The sequence below is a fragment of the Cucurbita pepo genome, chromosome 13 (assembly GCF_057944985.1).
Source record: "Cucurbita pepo subsp. pepo isolate OVF chromosome 13, ASM5794498v1, whole genome shotgun sequence".
NCBI lineage: Eukaryota > Viridiplantae > Streptophyta > Magnoliopsida > Cucurbitales > Cucurbitaceae > Cucurbita > Cucurbita pepo.
Genome location: NC_141810.1, coordinates 11,627,077 through 11,647,262, shown reverse-complemented (window position 1 = coordinate 11,647,262; position 20,186 = coordinate 11,627,077). Strand labels below are relative to the sequence as shown.

At 31.6% G+C, this 20,186-nt stretch overlaps 5 protein-coding genes across 5 annotated transcripts; all 5 read left to right on the top strand.

Annotated features, from left to right (window-relative positions):
- Positions 1–261: 261 nt before the first annotated feature.
- On the top strand, positions 262–1,849 carry LOC111809363 (vacuolar iron transporter 1). Its single transcript, XM_023695809.2, has 4 exons — positions 262–584; positions 1,063–1,148; positions 1,226–1,340; positions 1,416–1,849. Exons 1-4 carry the CDS (start codon positions 343–345, stop codon positions 1,711–1,713), a joined length of 741 nt encoding a protein of 246 aa, XP_023551577.2. The 5' UTR covers positions 262–342; the 3' UTR covers positions 1,714–1,849.
- Positions 1,850–2,745: 896 nt separating this feature from the next.
- LOC111809235 (vacuolar iron transporter 1) lies at positions 2,746–4,916 on the top strand. Its single transcript, XM_023695650.2, has 4 exons — positions 2,746–2,999; positions 3,224–3,309; positions 4,150–4,264; positions 4,417–4,916. The coding sequence occupies exons 1-4, from the start codon at positions 2,767–2,769 to the stop codon at positions 4,721–4,723; spliced, it is 741 nt and encodes a 246-aa protein (XP_023551418.1). The 5' UTR covers positions 2,746–2,766; the 3' UTR covers positions 4,724–4,916.
- A 716-nt stretch (positions 4,917–5,632) lies between these two features.
- LOC111808726 (B3 domain-containing protein At2g31720-like) lies at positions 5,633–6,352 on the top strand. Its single transcript, XM_023694876.2, has one exon. It carries the CDS (start codon positions 5,633–5,635, stop codon positions 6,350–6,352), a length of 720 nt encoding a protein of 239 aa, XP_023550644.2.
- Positions 6,353–12,516: 6,164 nt separating this feature from the next.
- On the top strand, positions 12,517–13,249 carry LOC111808725 (B3 domain-containing protein At2g31420-like). Its single transcript, XM_023694875.2, has one exon. It carries the CDS (start codon positions 12,572–12,574, stop codon positions 13,247–13,249), a length of 678 nt encoding a protein of 225 aa, XP_023550643.1. The 5' UTR covers positions 12,517–12,571.
- A 4,542-nt stretch (positions 13,250–17,791) lies between these two features.
- LOC147789748 (B3 domain-containing protein At2g31720-like) lies at positions 17,792–18,511 on the top strand. The gene has a single exon (XM_087129500.1). The coding sequence runs from the start codon at positions 17,792–17,794 to the stop codon at positions 18,509–18,511; it is 720 nt and encodes a 239-aa protein (XP_086985626.1).
- Positions 18,512–20,186: the final 1,675 nt, after the last annotated feature.

The window sequence follows — 20,186 nt, the reverse complement described above, 5'->3', positions numbered from 1 at the left end:
TAAGAATATCTCAAATATTTGTAAAAAAAAAATTAATAAATGTTGTTTACCGCAAACAACATCCCAAAATTAAATCCTTCCATTTATAAAAATAGTCTGAAATTTTGTTATTATATAGAATTAACTCAACTTTTTCTGTTTTTTTTTTCACCTGCTCAAGAAAAGACAGCCTAAGAAAAGTGGAATCCATTTGTTTGTGTCCTTCTCTCCCTTCAGAGAGAGACAGAGAGATGTAATGTGTGATTCTATATAAATTGAGCCATTTCTTTGCTTTTTCTTCACAACCCATTAGGGCATTTTCCTTGGATTCTCTTCTTAATTAAGCTCAGTGGTGGTTCAACAATGGGGGAAGCTGCTGATTTCACACACTCAAAGAAGCACAGCCTTCTTCTTCATGAGCATGAGGAGAAGCACTTCATGTCCAGTGATGTTGTTCGCGACATCATTATGGGTGTCTCCGATGGCCTCACCGTCCCCTTTGCCCTCGCAGCGGGACTTTCCGGTGCCGATGTTACCTCCAGCATCATCCTCATCGCCGGAATTGCTGAAGTTGCTGCCGGAGCTATCTCCATGGGACTTGGCGGGTACAGTACTATGACACCCTTAATTAAAACTACTTCCTTATTTTTCCTCTTTATTTCATTTTAGTTCTTGTTTTAAAAAGTGGTTTGGGAAGTAGATTCAAAGATTATACAGCCGTGATTTTTAAAATAAAAGGGTAATTAAATAAATAAAACCTTTAGTGGGTCCCACAAAATGCACATATATTTCTCCCTCCATTGAAATTAACTTAAAATACTATATTACAATTCATTTTATTTTACTTTTTGTCTGCTCCCTATATATTATAGGTTAATTATCGAAATTAGTTAAATAATAATAGTTTAAATATCAAAAAAAGACATATTTTTCAATTTGTTTTTTTTTTTAATTAACAATAAAATACCGATTAACTTGAATATTTAAAATTATATATACTAAAATAAAACGAAAGAAACATGGTTAAATATTTTTTTTGAAAGCGTACGAAATCTAATAAAAGTTTATTGAAATGAAATGAAGATATCTGGCAGCTAAGAGTGAAGCGGATCATTACACGACAGAATTGAAGAGGGAAGAAGAAGAGGTGATTGCAGCTCCAGACATAGGTAATTTGGGGTTATTAGTTTAATTCCTTAGTTAATTAATTAATTAATTAAATGGATTAATAATAGAATTATTTCAGAGGCTGCTGAGGTGGCAGATATATTGTCACAGTATGGGGTTGAAGCCCATGAGTATGGGCCTGTTGTTGCTGCTCTTAGAAGGAACCCTCAAGCATGGGTTGATTTCATGATGAAGTAAGACTTTTTATTTATTTATTTATTAAAAGAAAAGGATTATGTAAAGTAATTAGGAAATTTTGATGGGTGCAGGTTTGAGTTGGGGTTGGAAAAGCCAGACCCAAAGAGGGCAGTAATAAGTGCCTTAACAATAGCTATGTCTTACGTAATGGGAGGGTTGGTGCCCTTATCGCCTTACATGCTGTTCCCTTCGCCTGCAGAAGCTGTGATTGCTTCGGTGGTCGTTACTATATTAGCATTGCTTGTCTTTGGCTTTGCCAAGGGCTATTTCACTGGCAATCGACCCATAATGAGTGCCCTACAAACTGCATTGATCGGAGCCATTGCGTCCGCCGCTGCTTTCCTTATTGCAAAGGCATTTCGTACCTAATTTAGAATCATTTCTCAATTAAGCCACTACAATATGACTGTCACTGCATCGTGGTTCTCGAATTGTAGTTGCTTCTAATAATTTCTCCCCACCTCGAACTAATTAGCGGTATAAATGCACTTCCCATGTTTAATTAGGATTGTTTGTAAAAATTTTCCATGCGTTTTGTTTTTGCTCTCCCTCTTAGAGCTTGTTTGAATTAAATGCATTTTCTTTTATATATTCTTTATATATAGAAAACCGGTTTAAAATTAAACAATATGAGTTAATAAGTTCAAATCTATATTGAACGCTATTATTGACTATTATCTAAGCTACCACTAGGAGTTAGCATCAATCGCGGTGGAGTGAGGTTGTGGTCACTAATAGCAACGTGTTAGTTCGAGAGATTTGAGAACAATTATCTAAGGGTATTTTGGTCATTTTCATATTTATGAAAGTTTGAGTGGAATTCGAATGAGAAATCTTGAATGAAATTATAGTTGCAACCATAAAGATGTGTGTCAATCAATGACTAGACAACAATAATTAAGCTAATAAAAGTGATTATAAACATGTACGAGAAACTCTATGCTAATAATAAAGTGTACCTAGTTAATAAGTTTTTCAACGATCAAACGTGTCGAGTAGATCAGTCATAGTCTCGAGAAGGGTTTAATTAACTTGTTTGACTTAGGGAATGAGATTTAGTATTTTTAGTATTTTTCATATTCTACAAAATTACTAATACTAATTTTAAAATGGAACAAAACTGAAAGCAAATAATATTTTAATAAAAAAAATTAAATAAGCCCGAATTAGAAAACCAATTGTTAGAAAAACAACCAGACCGGAGTGAATTGAAATTTATATAAGCTCGAAAAATATATTAAATATTAAAATTTTATATTAAGAAGAAAATGATAGAAGGAATAAAGAATTGTTTTGAAAAACAAAGGGCATAAACTTTTTTGTAAACGTTTTCCCACTTCCATTTTATTCTTCTTATTTTCTTTTAAAATCCGATTCCAAACACAATGAAAGCAAGTAAGAAGAACAGCAAACGTACCAAAAATGGCTGACCTAGATCGAACCAGAAACCAACTGCCTCTCATCCACCACCACAAAGAGAAGCATTTCACCGCCGGTGAGATCGTTCGCGACATTATCATCGGCGTCTCCGATGGCCTCACCGTCCCCTTCGCTCTCGCCGCCGGTTTATCCGGCGCCAATGCTTCCTCTTCCATCGTTCTCACTGCCGGAATCGCAGAGGTAGCCGCTGGCGCCATCTCCATGGGACTCGGCGGGTACGGATCTCTACGAACCTTAATAATCTAATTTCTGTTTGTTTTCCTTGTTGATTGTTGGATTTCTGGGGAAATAGCGATTCCTAGGGCAGTCGTTTTGTGTTCCTTCAATCCAATCGAGATCTGAAACAGATTCTGTGGAGTACTTTGAGGAAATTGATCGGAATTTCGTGTGCTTTGTTGAATTTTGAATTTGATTTGGTAGTGTCTGAACAATTGAGCAGATACCTAGCGGCGAAAAGCGAGGCGGATCAGTACAAGAAGGAGCTGAGGAGGGAAGAAGAGGAAATCGTCTCAGTTCCTGATACTGGTTCGGATTCTTCTTCCATTATTACATTTTTCGCTTTCACAATCGGCTCAGATCAAAAGCCCTTTTTCAAAATAAAAAAATAGAATCTAATGGGCCGATGGAGTTGGGCCCTCATAAACTCGTGGCCCATATTTTTAGTTGGGCTTATGTGGTTGGACATTTTTTTTAATCTACTTTATAGCTAAATTATATAAAAAAAAAAAAAAAAAAACATTAAAATGTAGTTTTAGACACCTAAAATTTAGAATTTGGGGGGTTTAGAGCTAATAAAATATAAAGTAGTTATCTCGCCTATATTTTTTTATAACCATTTTAGTTTTTTATTTTTAGTTTTTACTAGTAAATATTTCAACTTTGAGACAAATTTCAAAAATTAAAAAACAAAATTCTAAGAGTATTATTTATTTTTTTTTTTTTCAAAATTAGTTTAAATTTTAAAAAAGTTTCTAAATAAGATAGAAACTAAAACTTAATTTTAAAAAATTAATTAAATTAAATAATTATAAGTGAGTTTTAGTGTTAACTGAGATTTGAACTCTAAGCCCAAAAGTCCACCACTTCGGACTTTTTCTTTTCGGGCTTCCTCTTCAAGTTTGTAAAATTCTTTTATTAGGAAAAAGTTTCTACGCCCTTATAAATAATTCCCTGTTACTCTATTCAATCGATTGACCTTTTAATCCATGTTTTAATACTTTAACCATTTGAGGTGTTTCTAATTTGGCATAATAAATAGTTAATTATACATAAATGGGAATTGAAAATATAATTTGTTAGAACAAATTGAGAGCTCTTAAAATGATGATGGAAAATGGGTTTAAATGGGGAGTTCTTGTAATGCAGAAGCAGCAGAAGTGGCAGAGATTTTGAGCCAATATGGAATAGAACCACACGAATATGGGCCGGTTGTTAATTCTCTCAAGAAAAATCCCCAAGCTTGGCTTGATTTCATGATGAGGTATGTATGATGTTTCAACGATTAATTTGGAAATATTGAGCTAAAAGTAATTAGAAAATTTAAGAGAGGAAAATGATGTATAGTTATGATTAAATCATGATTATTGTAAAGTAAATAAGGGTCGGTTTGGTAATGGTTTAATTTGGAAGTAGGTTTGAGCTGGGATTGGAAAAGCCAGAGCCAAAAAGAGCCATACAGAGTGCCCTAACCATTGCCATCTCCTACATCTTAGGAGGCTTAATCCCTTTAATTCCTTACATGTTTTTTCCAAAAGCTTCAGAGGCTGTGGTTGCATCTGTTGTCTTAACTTTGGTGGCACTCTTGGTTTTTGGCTACGCCAAGGGTTACTTCACCGACAATAAACCCGTCATGAGCGCTGTCCAAACCGCCTTCATTGGAGCCATAGCATCAGCGGCCGCTTTCGGTATGGCCAAGCTTGTCCAACCGCGTCAACCTTAAGGCTTGTTTATAATATTAGGTTATCAAAATACTTTATAAACATGGTGTACACTTAAATAATAAAATAGAACTTTGTATGTGTCATGCACTCAAAATAATTCTCATAGATGACAATTTGAAGTCAGACGAGAAATGTGTTAAAATTATTAGAGATTGACTTTTGATATAATAAAAATTCTTAATTTTCAAGTTAGTTTTTAGTACCGCAAATGATCGAGGTTTACTCATATTGGTCATTTAAAGATGTTTATTTTATTATTATTATTACTATTATTATTATTTTGTTGGTTCTCTCAGCTTCCCCTTTAAATATCGAGATTAAACAAACAAACTCAAATGGCATCCAAGTATTATTCAAAAGATCTAAATTTATTAAATACGAGAGAAAAGGTTCGAGAATTTAATAGATACAAATATCAAATGTCTGGTACTTATAATAAACAATTTTTTTAATTAGAGTGTAAATTTAAAAGATAAGTGTAAACTAATTTATATATAGACAGAATTAAAATTATATTTTCTACCTCAATTATATAGATTTAATTAAAATATCATCTGCCGTAATAAGTTTGAACACATAATTTTTATCAGTAATTATAGAGATAAAAATTTGATTAAAATTTAAATGGACAGCAAGATAAATGGAACAAAGATTCTAATTCGAGATTATTGTGGGAAGATAAATTGTGCGATTTTTCAAAATTTTACTAAACTAGTTTTTAGGAAGAGATAAAATGAATTTAAATCAAATTAAAAATCAAATCGAATTAGGAAATTAACTTTATAAATAACTAAGTACACCTCAACCATCTTCAAGTTATTTCAATTTCTTCCTACTCTCAGCTTTTCATCTTCGTTTTTCTTAGCCTTTCATCTTTTTTTGGAGTTCAAAATTTGTGTGATTAAGATATGGGAATGAGCACAAGAGTTGAAAGTTTGGGAATGGAGATTACAATTCCCGATCTAAGCCAAATTTACATACCTAAAAGAAGAAGGGGATCTTCGGGTGGGGGAAGGAAAGAACAAATAAAAGCCGAAACTGATCCGTGTGTGTTGGAGGCTGCATCTACTTTGATGGACTTCGCCAAGACCGTTCCTATTGTTGAAACGGAAAAAGGTAGGAACACTCGCAAAAGGAAGACGCCTACCAGCAATGCGCCTACGACGAGGAGGAAGATGGTTAAGAAAACCGAGTACCCATCCATTCCAGAGATGTCTGACGGGATGAGAGAGCGAATTGTGGAAATGGGTGGGAGGGAAATTCATTTAGTAATTCAAAAACAAGTTCAACATACCGATATAAGCAAGAACCATGGCCGATTGTCCCTGCCAATAAATAAACTCCGTTTCGATTTTACGACAGAGGAAGAGAAGGAATTGCTGAATGAACATGAAAACAAAACCAAGAAGGGGATGAACGTGGTGATAATAGATGATGTTGGTAGAGAAAAGAGTATATGCTTGAAGAAGTGGAAAATAGGTAGCAGTGATACGTACTGCCTGATGACGCAGTGGAATGCGTTGGTGGAAGAGACTGCATTGAAAGCGGGAGAACACATACAACTATGGAGCTTTCGAAAAGAAGAGGCTCAACTTGGCTTAGCTTTGGTTAAATTAGGGAGCTGTTAGAAAATTTTGATGTAACAAAATATTTGAAAGAGAAGAGGATGACAGCTACGGCAGAGAACAAAACACCAAACAACCGATAGACTGATGTTTTCTTTTAATTTAATTTTTAATTTTTTTAATTTTTAATTTCATGCTAATTGTAAGAAAAAGGAATTAAAATAGTAGAGGTCGAAGTTGAAATAACTATTGGTTTTTGTCCCATAAATATAAGTACCCATTAATCTTAATTTGTTTTCCAAGTTCTACAGATTTAGCATACAAATTTTACTCTGAATTATTATAAATATCTTTAAATTTTGGTCTAAAAACTTTATTTTATAATTTTTTTTTTTTTTTTTTTTTTTTTTTTTTTTTTTTTTTTTTTTTTTTAATTCATTGTCCTCAAATTATGACAGAAATTATAAAATCTGAACCTATCCATTTAACTAGTAAGGAAGAAGTTTATTAAAACGACAGACTCAAAAAACATGCTTCATCTCTGCTTCCTCTGCTCCAATGTCTCTAATTCCTATGTTGTCCACACCACCCCTCCTCCCGAATCTCCCCTAAATCTGACGTCTTCTCCTCCATCAACTCTTCCATTATCGACGTCGTCTGGTGCCTGCCGTCATTGTGAATTTCAACGTTTATTTGTCATGAGTCACTAGAAGAAAAAAAAAAAAAAATTGATGAAACAAAAATTGTCATGAGTCACTTGTGAATTTCAACGTTTTCTGTTTCCTACTCACACACGTACATATCTTTGATTCTCGATTAATCTCTGGTTCTAATCTTTCTCCCCAATAAGATATTACAGTGCTGGTATATAGACCGAAATTTCGTTATAGTCCAATTTTGACTGGTAATAGATACTAGGACTTTGCAATATTTGACTTATCACAATTCTGCATAATCTATTTACTATAGAAGTTCGGAATTCATTAGAGGAATGTTTTCAACTATATTTTTAATAATGAAAAAGAATGAAAAAAAAAAAAATTGTTTTCCTTTCTTCATTATTGTCTGTATTTGTATTGTTTGTAAGTGTCCACTTGATTTGGTTCACGGTTAATGTCTCATCTTTGTAGATGAATTCCATATACAAATTTGTCTATTTTCCCCTGCAAAATCAAGAAATTTGTAATATTTCTTCTCTTTTGGCTACCTACCCCAATTCTAGTAAATTTTTAGAGTCAAAATCATGACATGAAACTCGTTAAAAACTCCACCCTATTCCAATGCAAATTGAATGCACTAGTATATCATATGGATCTACAAATGACTTACCGTATTTGATTTGTGGTCAAGTCGAATTTGGTGGTATTATATAAGCATGGTACATATCATGAGATGCCATAAAATTTGGGATACTTGAAAATCAAACTTAAAATAACGGTCTTGAAACTTTAATTACAATAATACCTTTTAACTAGGTTGACATTGTTAGGAAAAATTGATTGGTAATTTTCTACAACAATTTGTTTATGTTGAGCTTTCTGAGTGCATTCGTGTACTCTAAGGAGGATTATCACAAAACTTCTAGTTGAGTTAGAGACAATGTCCCTCTAATCCTCGTGTATCCCCCACCCAAGTTCATCTTAAATCATGGTTTCTTAAATTTAAGGTATCTTGACAATCTCATATAGTAGTCCCTCTTCATATACCTCTAAAATTTTGACTATGATAGTAACGCCTCATCCAAACGGTTGCTCGATACTTTTAAATCACCTCACAACTTCCATAATTACAGTTGTATAATTATTATTATTATTATTATTTTATTATTTTCAACTTTAATTAAGGCAGGAAAGTTTTCTACATCTCATACTTCCAAAGCTCAACTTCCATTAAAGACACTTATGTCATTCACCAATCAATTTAAGTATACACGTTTTAAACTTATGACATTCCTTAGCAAAATTATTTCCACGTATACACTAACATTTAATAGCTTACTAAAACTATAGCTACCCATTCACTGTACCAACCTCAGTAAATCTAAACATCATCAATACCATAATTTACCTTCACATTCCATGCAAGGTAAAATATAACATATTCTACATTATAATAAATATAGAATTAAGCTAACAATAATGTAGTCAATTATGATATAGTCATTTGTGTAAAAATTCAATTATGAGTTATAATGACCAAGCAATAACAACATATGCAATCAACAACATTTTATTTTCTTATCTTATGCAAGTCATACTTGACCGAGACGGGGCATTGACGATGGGACCATGAAACATGTCAAGCCTACATCGTAGGCTAGTCTACAAGATCTGTAACTTGGCTCTGTACTAACGACCCTAAATTTTACCTATTTAATCTCAGGTCATTACTATACCTTAAATGCGGTCTTTACTTTAAATGGGCTCTTATCATAAGTGCGACATAAGTTTGCCTTTTAGTACCTCGGGAACAACGAATACAAGGGAAAGAAAGAAAAAAGAACAACACTGAAATAAATGCCTTATACTACCCTGTGATTTATTATGCAATTACAATTCAACATATACCAACCTATACTAATGATGCAAACGGGAATTCAACCTATACTAACCTATACTACGAAGTGGAAAGCAACTATCCTATGCATGTGCCACGATCCCGGGATGTGCGATGCCGCCGTCGATCTCACATGGGTGCCTTGCCTTTATCTGAAAAATATAGTAGCACGAGGCTTGAGTATTTCTAGAATACTCAGTAAGTGACCCCCTATCGGGTTTATGCAACAAGAACATGCAAAATGCTATGACGGGACCTATCGGTCTATTATTTTCCTATGATACTTATTCTAATTGGACAACTTGGATGTGTACCATATACTCTACACACAGCCCATACGTGCGAGTATGGGCTCACCAGTCAGTTCGCACACACCGCTGGGCCCCTTTTCATTATCCTTTAATACAACCCCGCTAGCATTAAGTACATATCATATCATTTTTCATATTATTTCAGATATCGTTCATCATTTATATCATATCGTTTCTCATTCTTCCGTTCTCAAATCATACATAATTCTAACGGGGTTATATTTCATGTCATTCATATCATGTTGTATACACACAATTTAAGAGCCCTAACATAACGTTCTATGCTTTTAACATAACATTTCATCATATACACATCATACCATGACATATTGCATCACAATGTATCATATCATAAACAAGTAATAACGTAAACACTTCATAGTCATATCATTCTCTAACTTATCATAGCCTTAACGTTCTTATACCTATCACAGACATATCATTACGTGAACGTATATTAGTCATATCATCACAAGAACTTAACCTAACACTATCGTTCTATCAATCTATCACAAACCTATCCCTTTCTACCGGTAACCTAACCGTATTCTTCCATCAATCTCTCTTATCCATATCACTCCAGTATGTAACCTAACATTAACGTTTCGTGAACGTATTTTACTCCTATCGTTACATTTGGTCTTGTGCATACTTCTTGTATCCTATCTCAAACATATCCTTGAACACATTTTACAGTAACTATTATCATACAATTCACATATTATAACATATACATAACATATAGGAAGCGTATCCATCTGCAGACAATTCACACATATCAATATATATGACACGTGCAGAACCACAGGGCACGTGCCAACATCAAAATATAACCATGCCGATAGTAAGGTCACTTACCTGGCTAGCTTAAGTCGTTGTCACGAATATATCTTTAATTAAAGTTCGATTTCGTCCTTTGAAATCCGAGTCAACCTATATGAGCCCATGACATTAGTTTCAGGTTTGAACTCTACAACATTATTTTCTCTAATTTACATTGGTCCATTGTTAAAAGCCTAAAATATTATATATCTATAATTATATTTTTATTAAAAATCTTATTTTTCATACTCTCTATAAGAAAGTAGATACAGCTATTTCAAGTTATTCTGAGCTTTACTATTATCTGTATTTACCCTATGTGTTTACCTTTCCTTTTATATTTAGTTTGTGGTTTTTAATTCCCAAATCTTTTTTTTTATCTGTTTCCTTTTAATTTGTTCCCATGCATTCCAAATTTCTAGTGATCTATGTTTTCAAATCTTTTCTTATCTGAGTGTTTCCTATTCATAAGTTTTCTTGGTCATTCTATCTTTAATCTATTCATTTGATTAGAATCGTATAAATGATTGACATTTAGTTTCTAACTCATAATAATTCGATCTAACTATAATTGGTTGTGATTTATAAAAAAATAGGATAAAAGAAAATGAAGATTTAATATATACCTTATTCATTAGATCTATCTTCCACGTAAATCTCCTGTGAATCTCAACTAGGTAAAGGTTATTTTTTTTTTTTTCCTTTTGCAGTAATTGTTACTTTATGGGGTAAGGATGGATTGAGGAGAGATAATTGTGGGAAGGGATGAGAGGTCAGTGGAGATGAGTGGAGAAAGATTGTTTTTTTTTTTTTTTAATTAATTAATTAATTAATATTATTATTTTTAACTATTTTATAATTATTTTTATTTGTTTATTTCTTTATTTACTTTTGTGTTATTACAAAAATACACCTAGTGGTTCAAAAACAACTTCAAGATATAGACGTAGGCAAGAACCACGGCGGCTTGTGCTTGCCTGCATATAAACTCCTTTCGATTTTAGTACTAAACTCCTTTTCGATTTTACTACAGAGGGAGGAGGAGAGGAAGTTGTTGAGTGAACAAGAAGGGAATGAAGTTAGTGATAATACATCACCTTAGTCGAGAGAGTAGCATATGATTAAAGAAGTGGAAAATCGAAAGCAATGATGACATAGTGAAATTCATTGGTGGAAGCGTCTGCCCTCGTAGTTGTAGACCACATCCAACTTTGGAGCTTTGGGAGAGATGATGAATTTGAGGCTTCAAGTCTTACACAAGGGTGTAATCCATTTAATCCATAATTAGGCAATCAATAGACCAACAGAATCATGAAACAATGATACTAACAAAACTCCAATTTAAAAGTACAGTTAACTAAAAAAACGTTTTAAAGATATGTTTTTATAGTATAGTAATTAATCTTCAACTTCCTTCACTCTATTTTTATCTATTTTTACTCTTGTTTTTTAATATTAAACCATTTATTATTATTATTATCAAATCATCATTACTTGTATTTGATTTTTAAAATAAATATGTATAGTTTTATTATTCAATTGCATATTCATACTAATTAGTGCCATAAAAAAAAAAACTCTTAAAATTTAAGACATATTGATAATATATAAAAAATTAAATTAAAATTTAATAGTTTATATAAAATTAAATTTTTGATAATTAGCATTGCACGTAATAAAAAAAAAAATTTAAAAGTTTTGACTGATTAATTATATATACTCAGTTTTTTAGTGACCCATGCAAGAACAAAAAAAATTCTGCTTCATTCAGTTACCATGGAAGAACATTATGTAATTTTCAATTAAGAAAATAATGAGATAAATGAATAATCACGTCCATTTTTTAGTTTTGAAGACGAAAGCCTTTTACTTTAGATTGAAAAAAAAAATGTAATAATTGTTACTACTTATGTATGAGTATATGCAAACGATTATTTTTTCCTTTCTCATCCGAACTCTGAAGTTACTCAATTTGTTAAAATAATATAATAAATATGGAATAAATGGTTATTAAACTTTTTAATTTTGTATTAACAAAATTTCTACCCAATAATAAAATTTTAATATATTTTTTAATTATATATTTTAATTTTGTGTCTAATAACAAACTTTCTTAAAATTTACATTAATAGACACAAATAAAACATTTTTTAAATAAACAATTTTGTAATATAAAAATTGAAAAGTTTAGGGTAAACTCAATTTAATTCAAATATATGAACAATAATTTTAATAAGTTTGAATACATAATTTTTATGAGAGATTACAAATTTACACTAGGAGAGATGAAAAACGGAAAAAGGAAAATAATAATAATAATAATAAGAACAACTAGCTGCTTCGTATCTTAAAATTTTCCTAATAGACATTTGAAGAGTGAGTGATAAAAGGAATTTAAATCAAAATTTCCTTAACTAGATTTTAGGAACTTAGTGATAAAAGGAATTCAAATCCAATAGAAATAGGAAATTAGATTTTGCAAGAGAATTGGGAGATTAGTAAGTACTCATCACCTCCAATTTCTTCTACAAACACCAATTCATATCTGTTTGAATTTCGGAGTATCTGTGATTAAGAGTTGAAAAGGTAGAGAATGGAGGTTAGTGTTCCAGATTTAAACCAAATTTACATACCCAAAAGAAGACGGGGATCTTGCTCCATCCAGAGGAGAGAACAAATAAAGCAAGAAACCGAACCTGCGTTGCAAGCTGCTTCGATTCTGATATACCTTTCGAAGGCTGTTTCTGATATTGAAGAAAAAATTAGCAACACCCGTAAGAGGAAGACGCCCCCAACCAAAGCACCTGTGAGGAGGAAGATGCTCAAGAAAACAGAGTACCCATCGACTCCTGACATGTTAGCGGGGCTGAGAGAGCGAATAGTGGAGATGGGTGGGAGCCAAATTGAGTTAGTGGTTCAAAAACAACTGCAACATACGGATGTAAGCAAGAATCATGGCCGATTGTCCCTCCCCATAAATAAACTCCGTTTCGATTTTACGACAGAGGAGGAGAGGAGATTTCTAAACGAACATGACAACAAAAACAAGAGAGGGATGAACGTGGTGATAATAGATGATGTTGGTGGAGAAAGTAATATATGCTTGAAGAAGTGGAAAATAGGAAGCAGTGATACGTACTGCTTGATGACGCAGTGGAATGCGTTGGTGGAAGCCACTGGATTGAAAGCGGGAGACCACATTCAACTGTGGAGCTTCAGAAAAGATGAGGCTCAACTCTGCTTGGCTTTGGTTAAATTAGGAAATTGGTAATGGAAATTTGTGGGTTTTAGTTCATCTTTGAGAAAGAAGAGAAGAAGAGAAAATGAGGGATTTGGAGTTGGAGATGCGATTGAAGGACATAAACATGCATAAAAGAAGATGACGGCTGCGGCAGAGGAGACGACCAACAGCCGATGACTATGATTTTTTTTTTTTTTTTTTTTTTTTTTTTTTTTTTTTTTTTTTTTTTTTTAGTTTCCAATAGAAACTGTGTCATAAAAGTAATTAAAATCCTAAGAGCATTAGGTTTCCGGACATCGGAACAACTATTGTTTTTTAACGTAATCTCAGCTATTTTACTGTTCAATTTTTCCTTTTTTTTTTTTTCCTTATAAATTTTAGAATCATTTTAATTATTATTTAATAAATTTTGATGGACGGAAAGTACCATGAGTAATATAAAATTTGTTGAATGTATTAAAGTACCCAAAAATATATATATTTACGTATCCAAATGAAAGTTAGTGTGAATATACGAACGATAATAATGTAACTTAAATCTTATATACCAATTACAAAACAAAAATTTTGTTTTTAAGTTCAATAATTAAGTATTTAGTACAATAAATGATGTTTTATTTAAGGATTTTAATTATTAAAAAAAAATATACTCATTTGAGTTGAGTGTATAGGAGTTTAAATTCACAGAAAAGTACTTGGTTTAATAAATAAAATATTATAACTCAATTTTTGAAGCTTGGAATCTAGAACTCAAACATAAGTAAATATAATAAAAGTAAAATTTTGCATAATTAAAAAAACCGAAGTCTAATTATAAACCGGTGTTTTCAAGTTTATTACAAACCACGAATAGATTTGAGGTACGATTTTAAACAAAATATAAAGGATGCAAAATAGACATACAAGATTGACGTCCTGAGACGATCTCACTATGTAATTGCACAGCTCTCGAATACTCTTTTACGTCAACTAGTGGTCATGAGTCACTTGAAAAAAAGATGAAAAATGGGACAAGTATAAAAAACACCCTGTAGACTTTCATTGCAGATAGAAAAGGCTAACTTTTTTCTAAGCTCTAGGAAGTTCATGCATAATCTCTATAGCTATCTGAGTCTTTAGGAAGGTCTTAAAGTTACGATTTTAAAGCATTCGATTTACTGAAAGCATTCTGACCTAGGTCATCATTTAACAAGGCAAACTCTAACACTCTAATCTAGATAACTATGTCACAATAAATCACCTAAATTTATCCTACATTTTCATGTACACTTGGTTAGGGAAATAATTTTATCAATCACCAAAAGCACGATATACATTATCTAAACAGTCAACCAAGCTCAACAGGGAGAGGAAAATTACAGCATCTCATCATCTTTTCTAGCCTAGTGAAAACATTAAAATAACATGCATCATACAATCTCATCAAAGTGGCATTCTCATAATTTTCCTTTACCATACGATGCATTCTTATCCAAAATTGCCCTCATAAATTCATAATCATGCATATTCTAACCACCTACGTAAAAGTATGTTCATATGCTAGCATTTTCTGCCGATCCCTATAAATATTACTTGAAGAAGTCCAATCGAGCAATCCAAAAAAATTAATTTCATTCAATTTTGTGAACTATGAAAAAATAAAATGCATGACCTTAATTGAAAACATATCTTTCAAGCATTTTCTCTCTTGACTTTCTTGACATGATTTGTTCAAAATAATCCCCTAAACTATAAGAACAATTTTCATAAGTATTCTTTCACTTAAACGCTCAAATATATGAGAAAATGATATTCTTGAACCCATAAATTATATCTTTGGTTCTTCCTCAATTTTTTTTTTTTTTTTTTTTTTTTTATCGGTTTTGATCTTTTAAAAGTCCAGATCAATAGTGCACATCATTCTAAGCAATTTTTATATAGGATGCTTAGCCAAGAAAATTCTATGAACGTATTTGAATGTTGAAAACGATTTTCTAACCCTTTTTTTTCCCTAAAAAACCTAACATCCACTCTATTTTCTTCTTCTTTTTTTCTTCTTCTTTTTCTTTACAACCCCTTGGAGAGTGATGGGGCTGAAAGACTTTGACCATTTTTATCTATTTTGTCATGATTTTATTTGATATTTTTATTAAGTTCCTACCTCAAAAAGACAAGGATCTTCTGGTGCGGCCCAAAAATAGAACAATCAAAGTTGGTGTTGGTGTTGGAAAATGCATCTATTGTGATGGACCTAACCAAGATTGTTTTTTACGTTGAAAATTAAAAAATTAGCAACACTTACAAAAGGAGGAAAATGTGCAAGCAAAATGAGTACCGTTCTTAAGATGTTGTCAGGGTTAAGAGAGCGAATCGTGGAGATGAGTGGGAACGAAATTCACCTTATGGTTCAAAAACAACTTCAAATACCGACGTAAACAAAAATCATGACATCTTGTAGACCTACCAATAAACTTCGTTTAAATTTAAGATAAAAGAGGAGAGAACGTTGCTAATTCAACCAAAAAACAACCGATCTAATTTTTGTTCTATGATAGATACATCTAATTGATGAATTATTTTGTTTGGGATATCATTGAATAAGATACCTATGAATTAATAACTTTGGTATCAAAATGCTATTGAAATTTCATATAAATACCTTTTTTTTTTTAGGTACCTCAAACAATATTATTGCATAGTTTAATTTTAGATAATTAATAGAAAAATTTATTAAATTTTTTATTAATTAAATAATTTTAATCTATTGAATTTTATTTCATTTTCATTTATTAACAATTATATCACAAATAATGGTCTCTTAGACAATTAATCACCAATATAATAATTATTCATAAATAAATAATTCATTAACATCTATAAAAGTTTGAGAACTGAGTTAGACATATAAATTAATTATTTCTCAACTTTTACGAAATTTATTCAGATTCCTTTTCATTGCCGTCTATGTATTTGATGAATGTTTCCCTCCACGTGTTTTTCTCATGATAGTGCAAGGCGTCGCCCATTCAATTCTACATTTTGCCTCTTTTAATTTCTTTTTTTTTCTTCATTCACTTTATGTTTGATTTGAATCACCTAATTTTATGAAATGACTTCAATTGTGGATATAAATTTCAATTCCAATCAGGACTCTTGACAGTTGTTAATATTCTTAAGAAAAATATCACCAACTTTAACTTGCTTTCATGATGAGGTATGTATGATGTTTCAACCATTGATTTGGAAATATTTAATTCGAAGTAATTGTAAAATTCAAGAGAAAAAACTATATATAATTATCATTAAATCATGATTATTGTAGATTAAATAAGGGTCGATTTGATAATAGTTTAATGTGGAAGTAGGTTAAGTGGGATGGGAAAAGCCAAAGCCAAAAAAGAGTCGTCCAAAGTTTCCAAACCATTGTCATCTCTTACATTATCTTAGGAGGCTTAATCCCTTAATTCCTTACCGGTTTTTCCAAAAGTAGGTTGTGGTTGCATCGGTTGTCTTAACTTTGGTGGCAATTTTGATTATCGACTACACCAAAGGTTACTTCACCGCCAATAAATCCGTCATGAGCGTTGTCCAAATCACCATCATTAGAGACACAACGTCAACAACTACTTTCAGTATGGTGTATACGTAAATAATAAAGTACAACTTAATATTTCATATACACTCAAAATAATTCTCATAGATGATCGATTGAATAACGATCGTTAAAATGTAGTTAAAATTAGTAGAGATTAAATTTGAATGTAATAAATATTTTTAATTTTTAATTTTTTTTAGAACAAATATGAAATTCAATAAAAAGAGTATATGCACACAATGGTTTTATTTGCTTATGTGAGCTATTTTAAGATGATTATTATTACCATTTTTCAGTTCTCTTACTCACTTAATTTGTCATTCCAAGTAGAACTCTATTGTATTAACATTGTACCAATTTTAATTTTATGTCTAAAATATCTCTTAATAAATTATTAATTTTTTTAATTTTATGTCTAATCAATTATATTTTTATTCAACCTTCTTAAAATTTACAAATTTATTAAATTCAAGAGGGAGGCTAACCTAACTCAAATGTTTCTTCGGTATCAACCATATTAAGCTAATGTTTCACGTTTCTAGTAAACAACTTTCTTTGTTAAATGTAAACTAATTTATCTGCTCACCGAATTAAAATTATATTTTCTACACAAATTGTATATATTTAATTAAAATAACATTAACCATAAATCTAATAGATTTGAACACAAAAATAATAAGATTTGTAATAGTGTGCGGCCCAGATAAAAATTTGGTTAAGATTTAAATGGACATTGCAAAGATTCTAATAGGAGATTATACATTTAAATTTTCACTGCAAAGATTCTTAAAATTTACTAAACTATATTTTAGGAAGAGATAAAATGAATTTAAATCAAATTAAAAATCAAATCGAATTAGGAAATTAACTTTATAAATAACTAAGTACACCTCAACCATCTTCAAGTTATTTCAATTTCTTCCTACTCTCAGCTTTTCATCTTCGTTTTTCTTAGCCTTTCATCTTTTTTTGGAGTTCAAAATTTGTGTGATTAAGATATGGGAATGAGCACAAGAGTTGAAAGTTTGGGAATGGAGATTACAATTCCCGATCTAAGCCAAATTTACATACCTAAAAGAAGAAGGGGATCTTCGGGTGGGGGAAGGAAAGAACAAATAAAAGCCGAAACTGATCCGTGTGTGTTGGAGGCTGCATCTACTTTGATGGACTTCGCCAAGACCGTTCCTATTGTTGAAACGGAAAAAGGTAGGAACACTCGCAAAAGGAAGACGCCTACCAGCAATGCGCCTACGACGAGGAGGAAGATGGTTAAGAAAACCGAGTACCCATCCATTCCAGAGATGTCTGACGGGATGAGAGAGCGAATTGTGGAAATGGGTGGGAGGGAAATTCATTTAGTAATTCAAAAACAAGTTCAACATACCGATATAAGCAAGAACCATGGCCGATTGTCCCTGCCAATAAATAAACTCCGTTTCGATTTTACGACAGAGGAAGAGAAGGAATTGCTGAATGAACATGAAAACAAAACCAAGAAGGGGATGAACGTGGTGATAATAGATGATGTTGGTAGAGAAAAGAGTATATGCTTGAAGAAGTGGAAAATAGGTAGCAGTGATACGTACTGCCTGATGACGCAGTGGAATGCGTTGGTGGAAGAGACTGCATTGAAAGCGGGAGAACACATACAACTATGGAGCTTTCGAAAAGAAGAGGCTCAACTTGGCTTAGCTTTGGTTAAATTAGGGAGCTGTTAGAAAATTTTGATGTAAAAGAATGGGATAGCATTACATTAATGTGGGATTTGGAGTTGGGCTATGATAGAAGGACATAATTGTTTTATTTATTTATTTTTTTTTTTTTTTTTTTTTTTAGTTACTTATGAAAAATAAGATGAAAAATGAGGTGAGTATAAAAAAAAATACTTAGTAAACAATCTTCTTGTAGTCTCTCATTGCGATATTCTGGACATCTCTGGCGATTTCCACTCACGATTATGGTACCTAGTCGCCGTGACACATTATTCAAATCGACCTAAAGTTAGCTCGACAATACTACTCTTACGTGCTTATCGCTTGGTAGGAGTGATCCAATCTAACTCGTTTGCTTTAAAGAAATCTAACATCCACTCTCTTTGGTTTGGTTTGTTTGTTTTGTTTTTTTTTTTTTTTTTTCCTTTACAAACCCATTGAATAGTGATGGGGCTGAAAAGACTTGTTTTACACCTTTCTAAGGTTGAATTTCACCATTTTTTTTATGAATTTATTTTATATTTTTATTAAGTTTCTTGAATTTTTCCTTTTCTTCTCCTCAAAATTTACCCTCTGAAATCTTCAATAAAAGAATTTAAAAGAAAACAAATAAATATTTTTGAGTGTCACACTAACTCCTAATATGATTTTCTAATTTTGAATTCATATTTTCAAATGGATTTTCTAAAAAACAATTCCAATTTATCATATAAATTTATTAAAAGATAAATATAGATTCTGAATTTTACAACATTTGGACTTAAAGTTAAAAATGCCTTATTCAACGTTTCAAAAACATAATTATCTTGGTTTATGTTTATTAAATCTAATTCCCTTATCTCCATTCATTTTAATTTTATTGATTTTAATTAAATATTTTATGATTATAAAAAATATTTTCTTGGAAAGTTATATATAATTTAAATAGTTATTTAATGAAATTTTAATATATAACAGGCGAAAGGCGAATAATTACAACCATGTGTCAATGAGTTGGGAGAGAGGGATTTGAAAGAAGATAAAAGAAATATTGGATTAAAGTGTAATTTTGTTAAGATTTAAATGCAAGATAGTGGTAGTTAATTGGTTGTGTTTTTCATTATTAGAAACAATAACATTTTATGGAAACAAACACGAAGATGATAGTCTTATGAGATAGCGCCTTGCGGACGGACACCAGTCATTCAAAGTCTTGCAGAGGAACACCAATCATTCACTGACATAAGAAACTCTTAGGATTTGAAATGAAAGGATGGAGAACTAGAATACCATAGGGAGTTAAGACTAGAATCAGACATAGTTGAGACAATGAAAAACCAGTGGGAATCTATTACGCGAGAAACGGGATGAGAATCTATAAGTAGGTGGCTTATTGAGTATAATTTTATACTCATCCCTATTTTCTTCCATCTTCAAGTGTTCGCAGGCTGTTAGTCGAAGTGGAGGAGCATACGAGAGCTCTACGATCATGGAGGGATTATTCTAGAGTGTCAGTCCATTTTTAGATTTCGTAGTCCTTGGTATGTTCTTTTATATTTGTATTTCCTTGTAATATTTGAAACAATAAGACTTTTTTCTTTTTATTTTGATCTTATTGAATTTTTATTTTTTTATTTTTTTATTGTACGTTTGTTTTATTTTATTTTATTTTATTTTTTTGGTTTCGTCTTTCTAGTCGCGG

Bases quoted from the DNA above. Each gene is read 5' to 3' on its own strand.
- LOC111809363 (XM_023695809.2), top strand. From the start codon at position 343: ATGGGGGAAGCTGCTGATTTCACACACTCAAAGAAGCACAGCCTTCTT. The intron at 585-1,062 runs GTACAGTACTAT...AATGAAATGAAG, and splicing joins ATCTCCATGGGACTTGGCGG to ATATCTGGCAGCTAAGAGTG. The intron at 1,149-1,225 runs GTAATTTGGGGT...GAATTATTTCAG, and splicing joins GATTGCAGCTCCAGACATAG to AGGCTGCTGAGGTGGCAGAT.
- LOC111809235 (XM_023695650.2), top strand. From the start codon at position 2,767: ATGGCTGACCTAGATCGAACCAGAAACCAACTGCCTCTCATCCACCAC. The intron at 3,000-3,223 runs GTACGGATCTCT...ACAATTGAGCAG, and splicing joins ATCTCCATGGGACTCGGCGG to ATACCTAGCGGCGAAAAGCG. The intron at 3,310-4,149 runs GTTCGGATTCTT...CTTGTAATGCAG, and splicing joins CGTCTCAGTTCCTGATACTG to AAGCAGCAGAAGTGGCAGAG.
- LOC111808726 (XM_023694876.2), top strand. From the start codon at position 5,633: ATGGGAATGAGCACAAGAGTTGAAAGTTTGGGAATGGAGATTACAATT.
- LOC111808725 (XM_023694875.2), top strand. From the start codon at position 12,572: ATGGAGGTTAGTGTTCCAGATTTAAACCAAATTTACATACCCAAAAGA.
- LOC147789748 (XM_087129500.1), top strand. From the start codon at position 17,792: ATGGGAATGAGCACAAGAGTTGAAAGTTTGGGAATGGAGATTACAATT.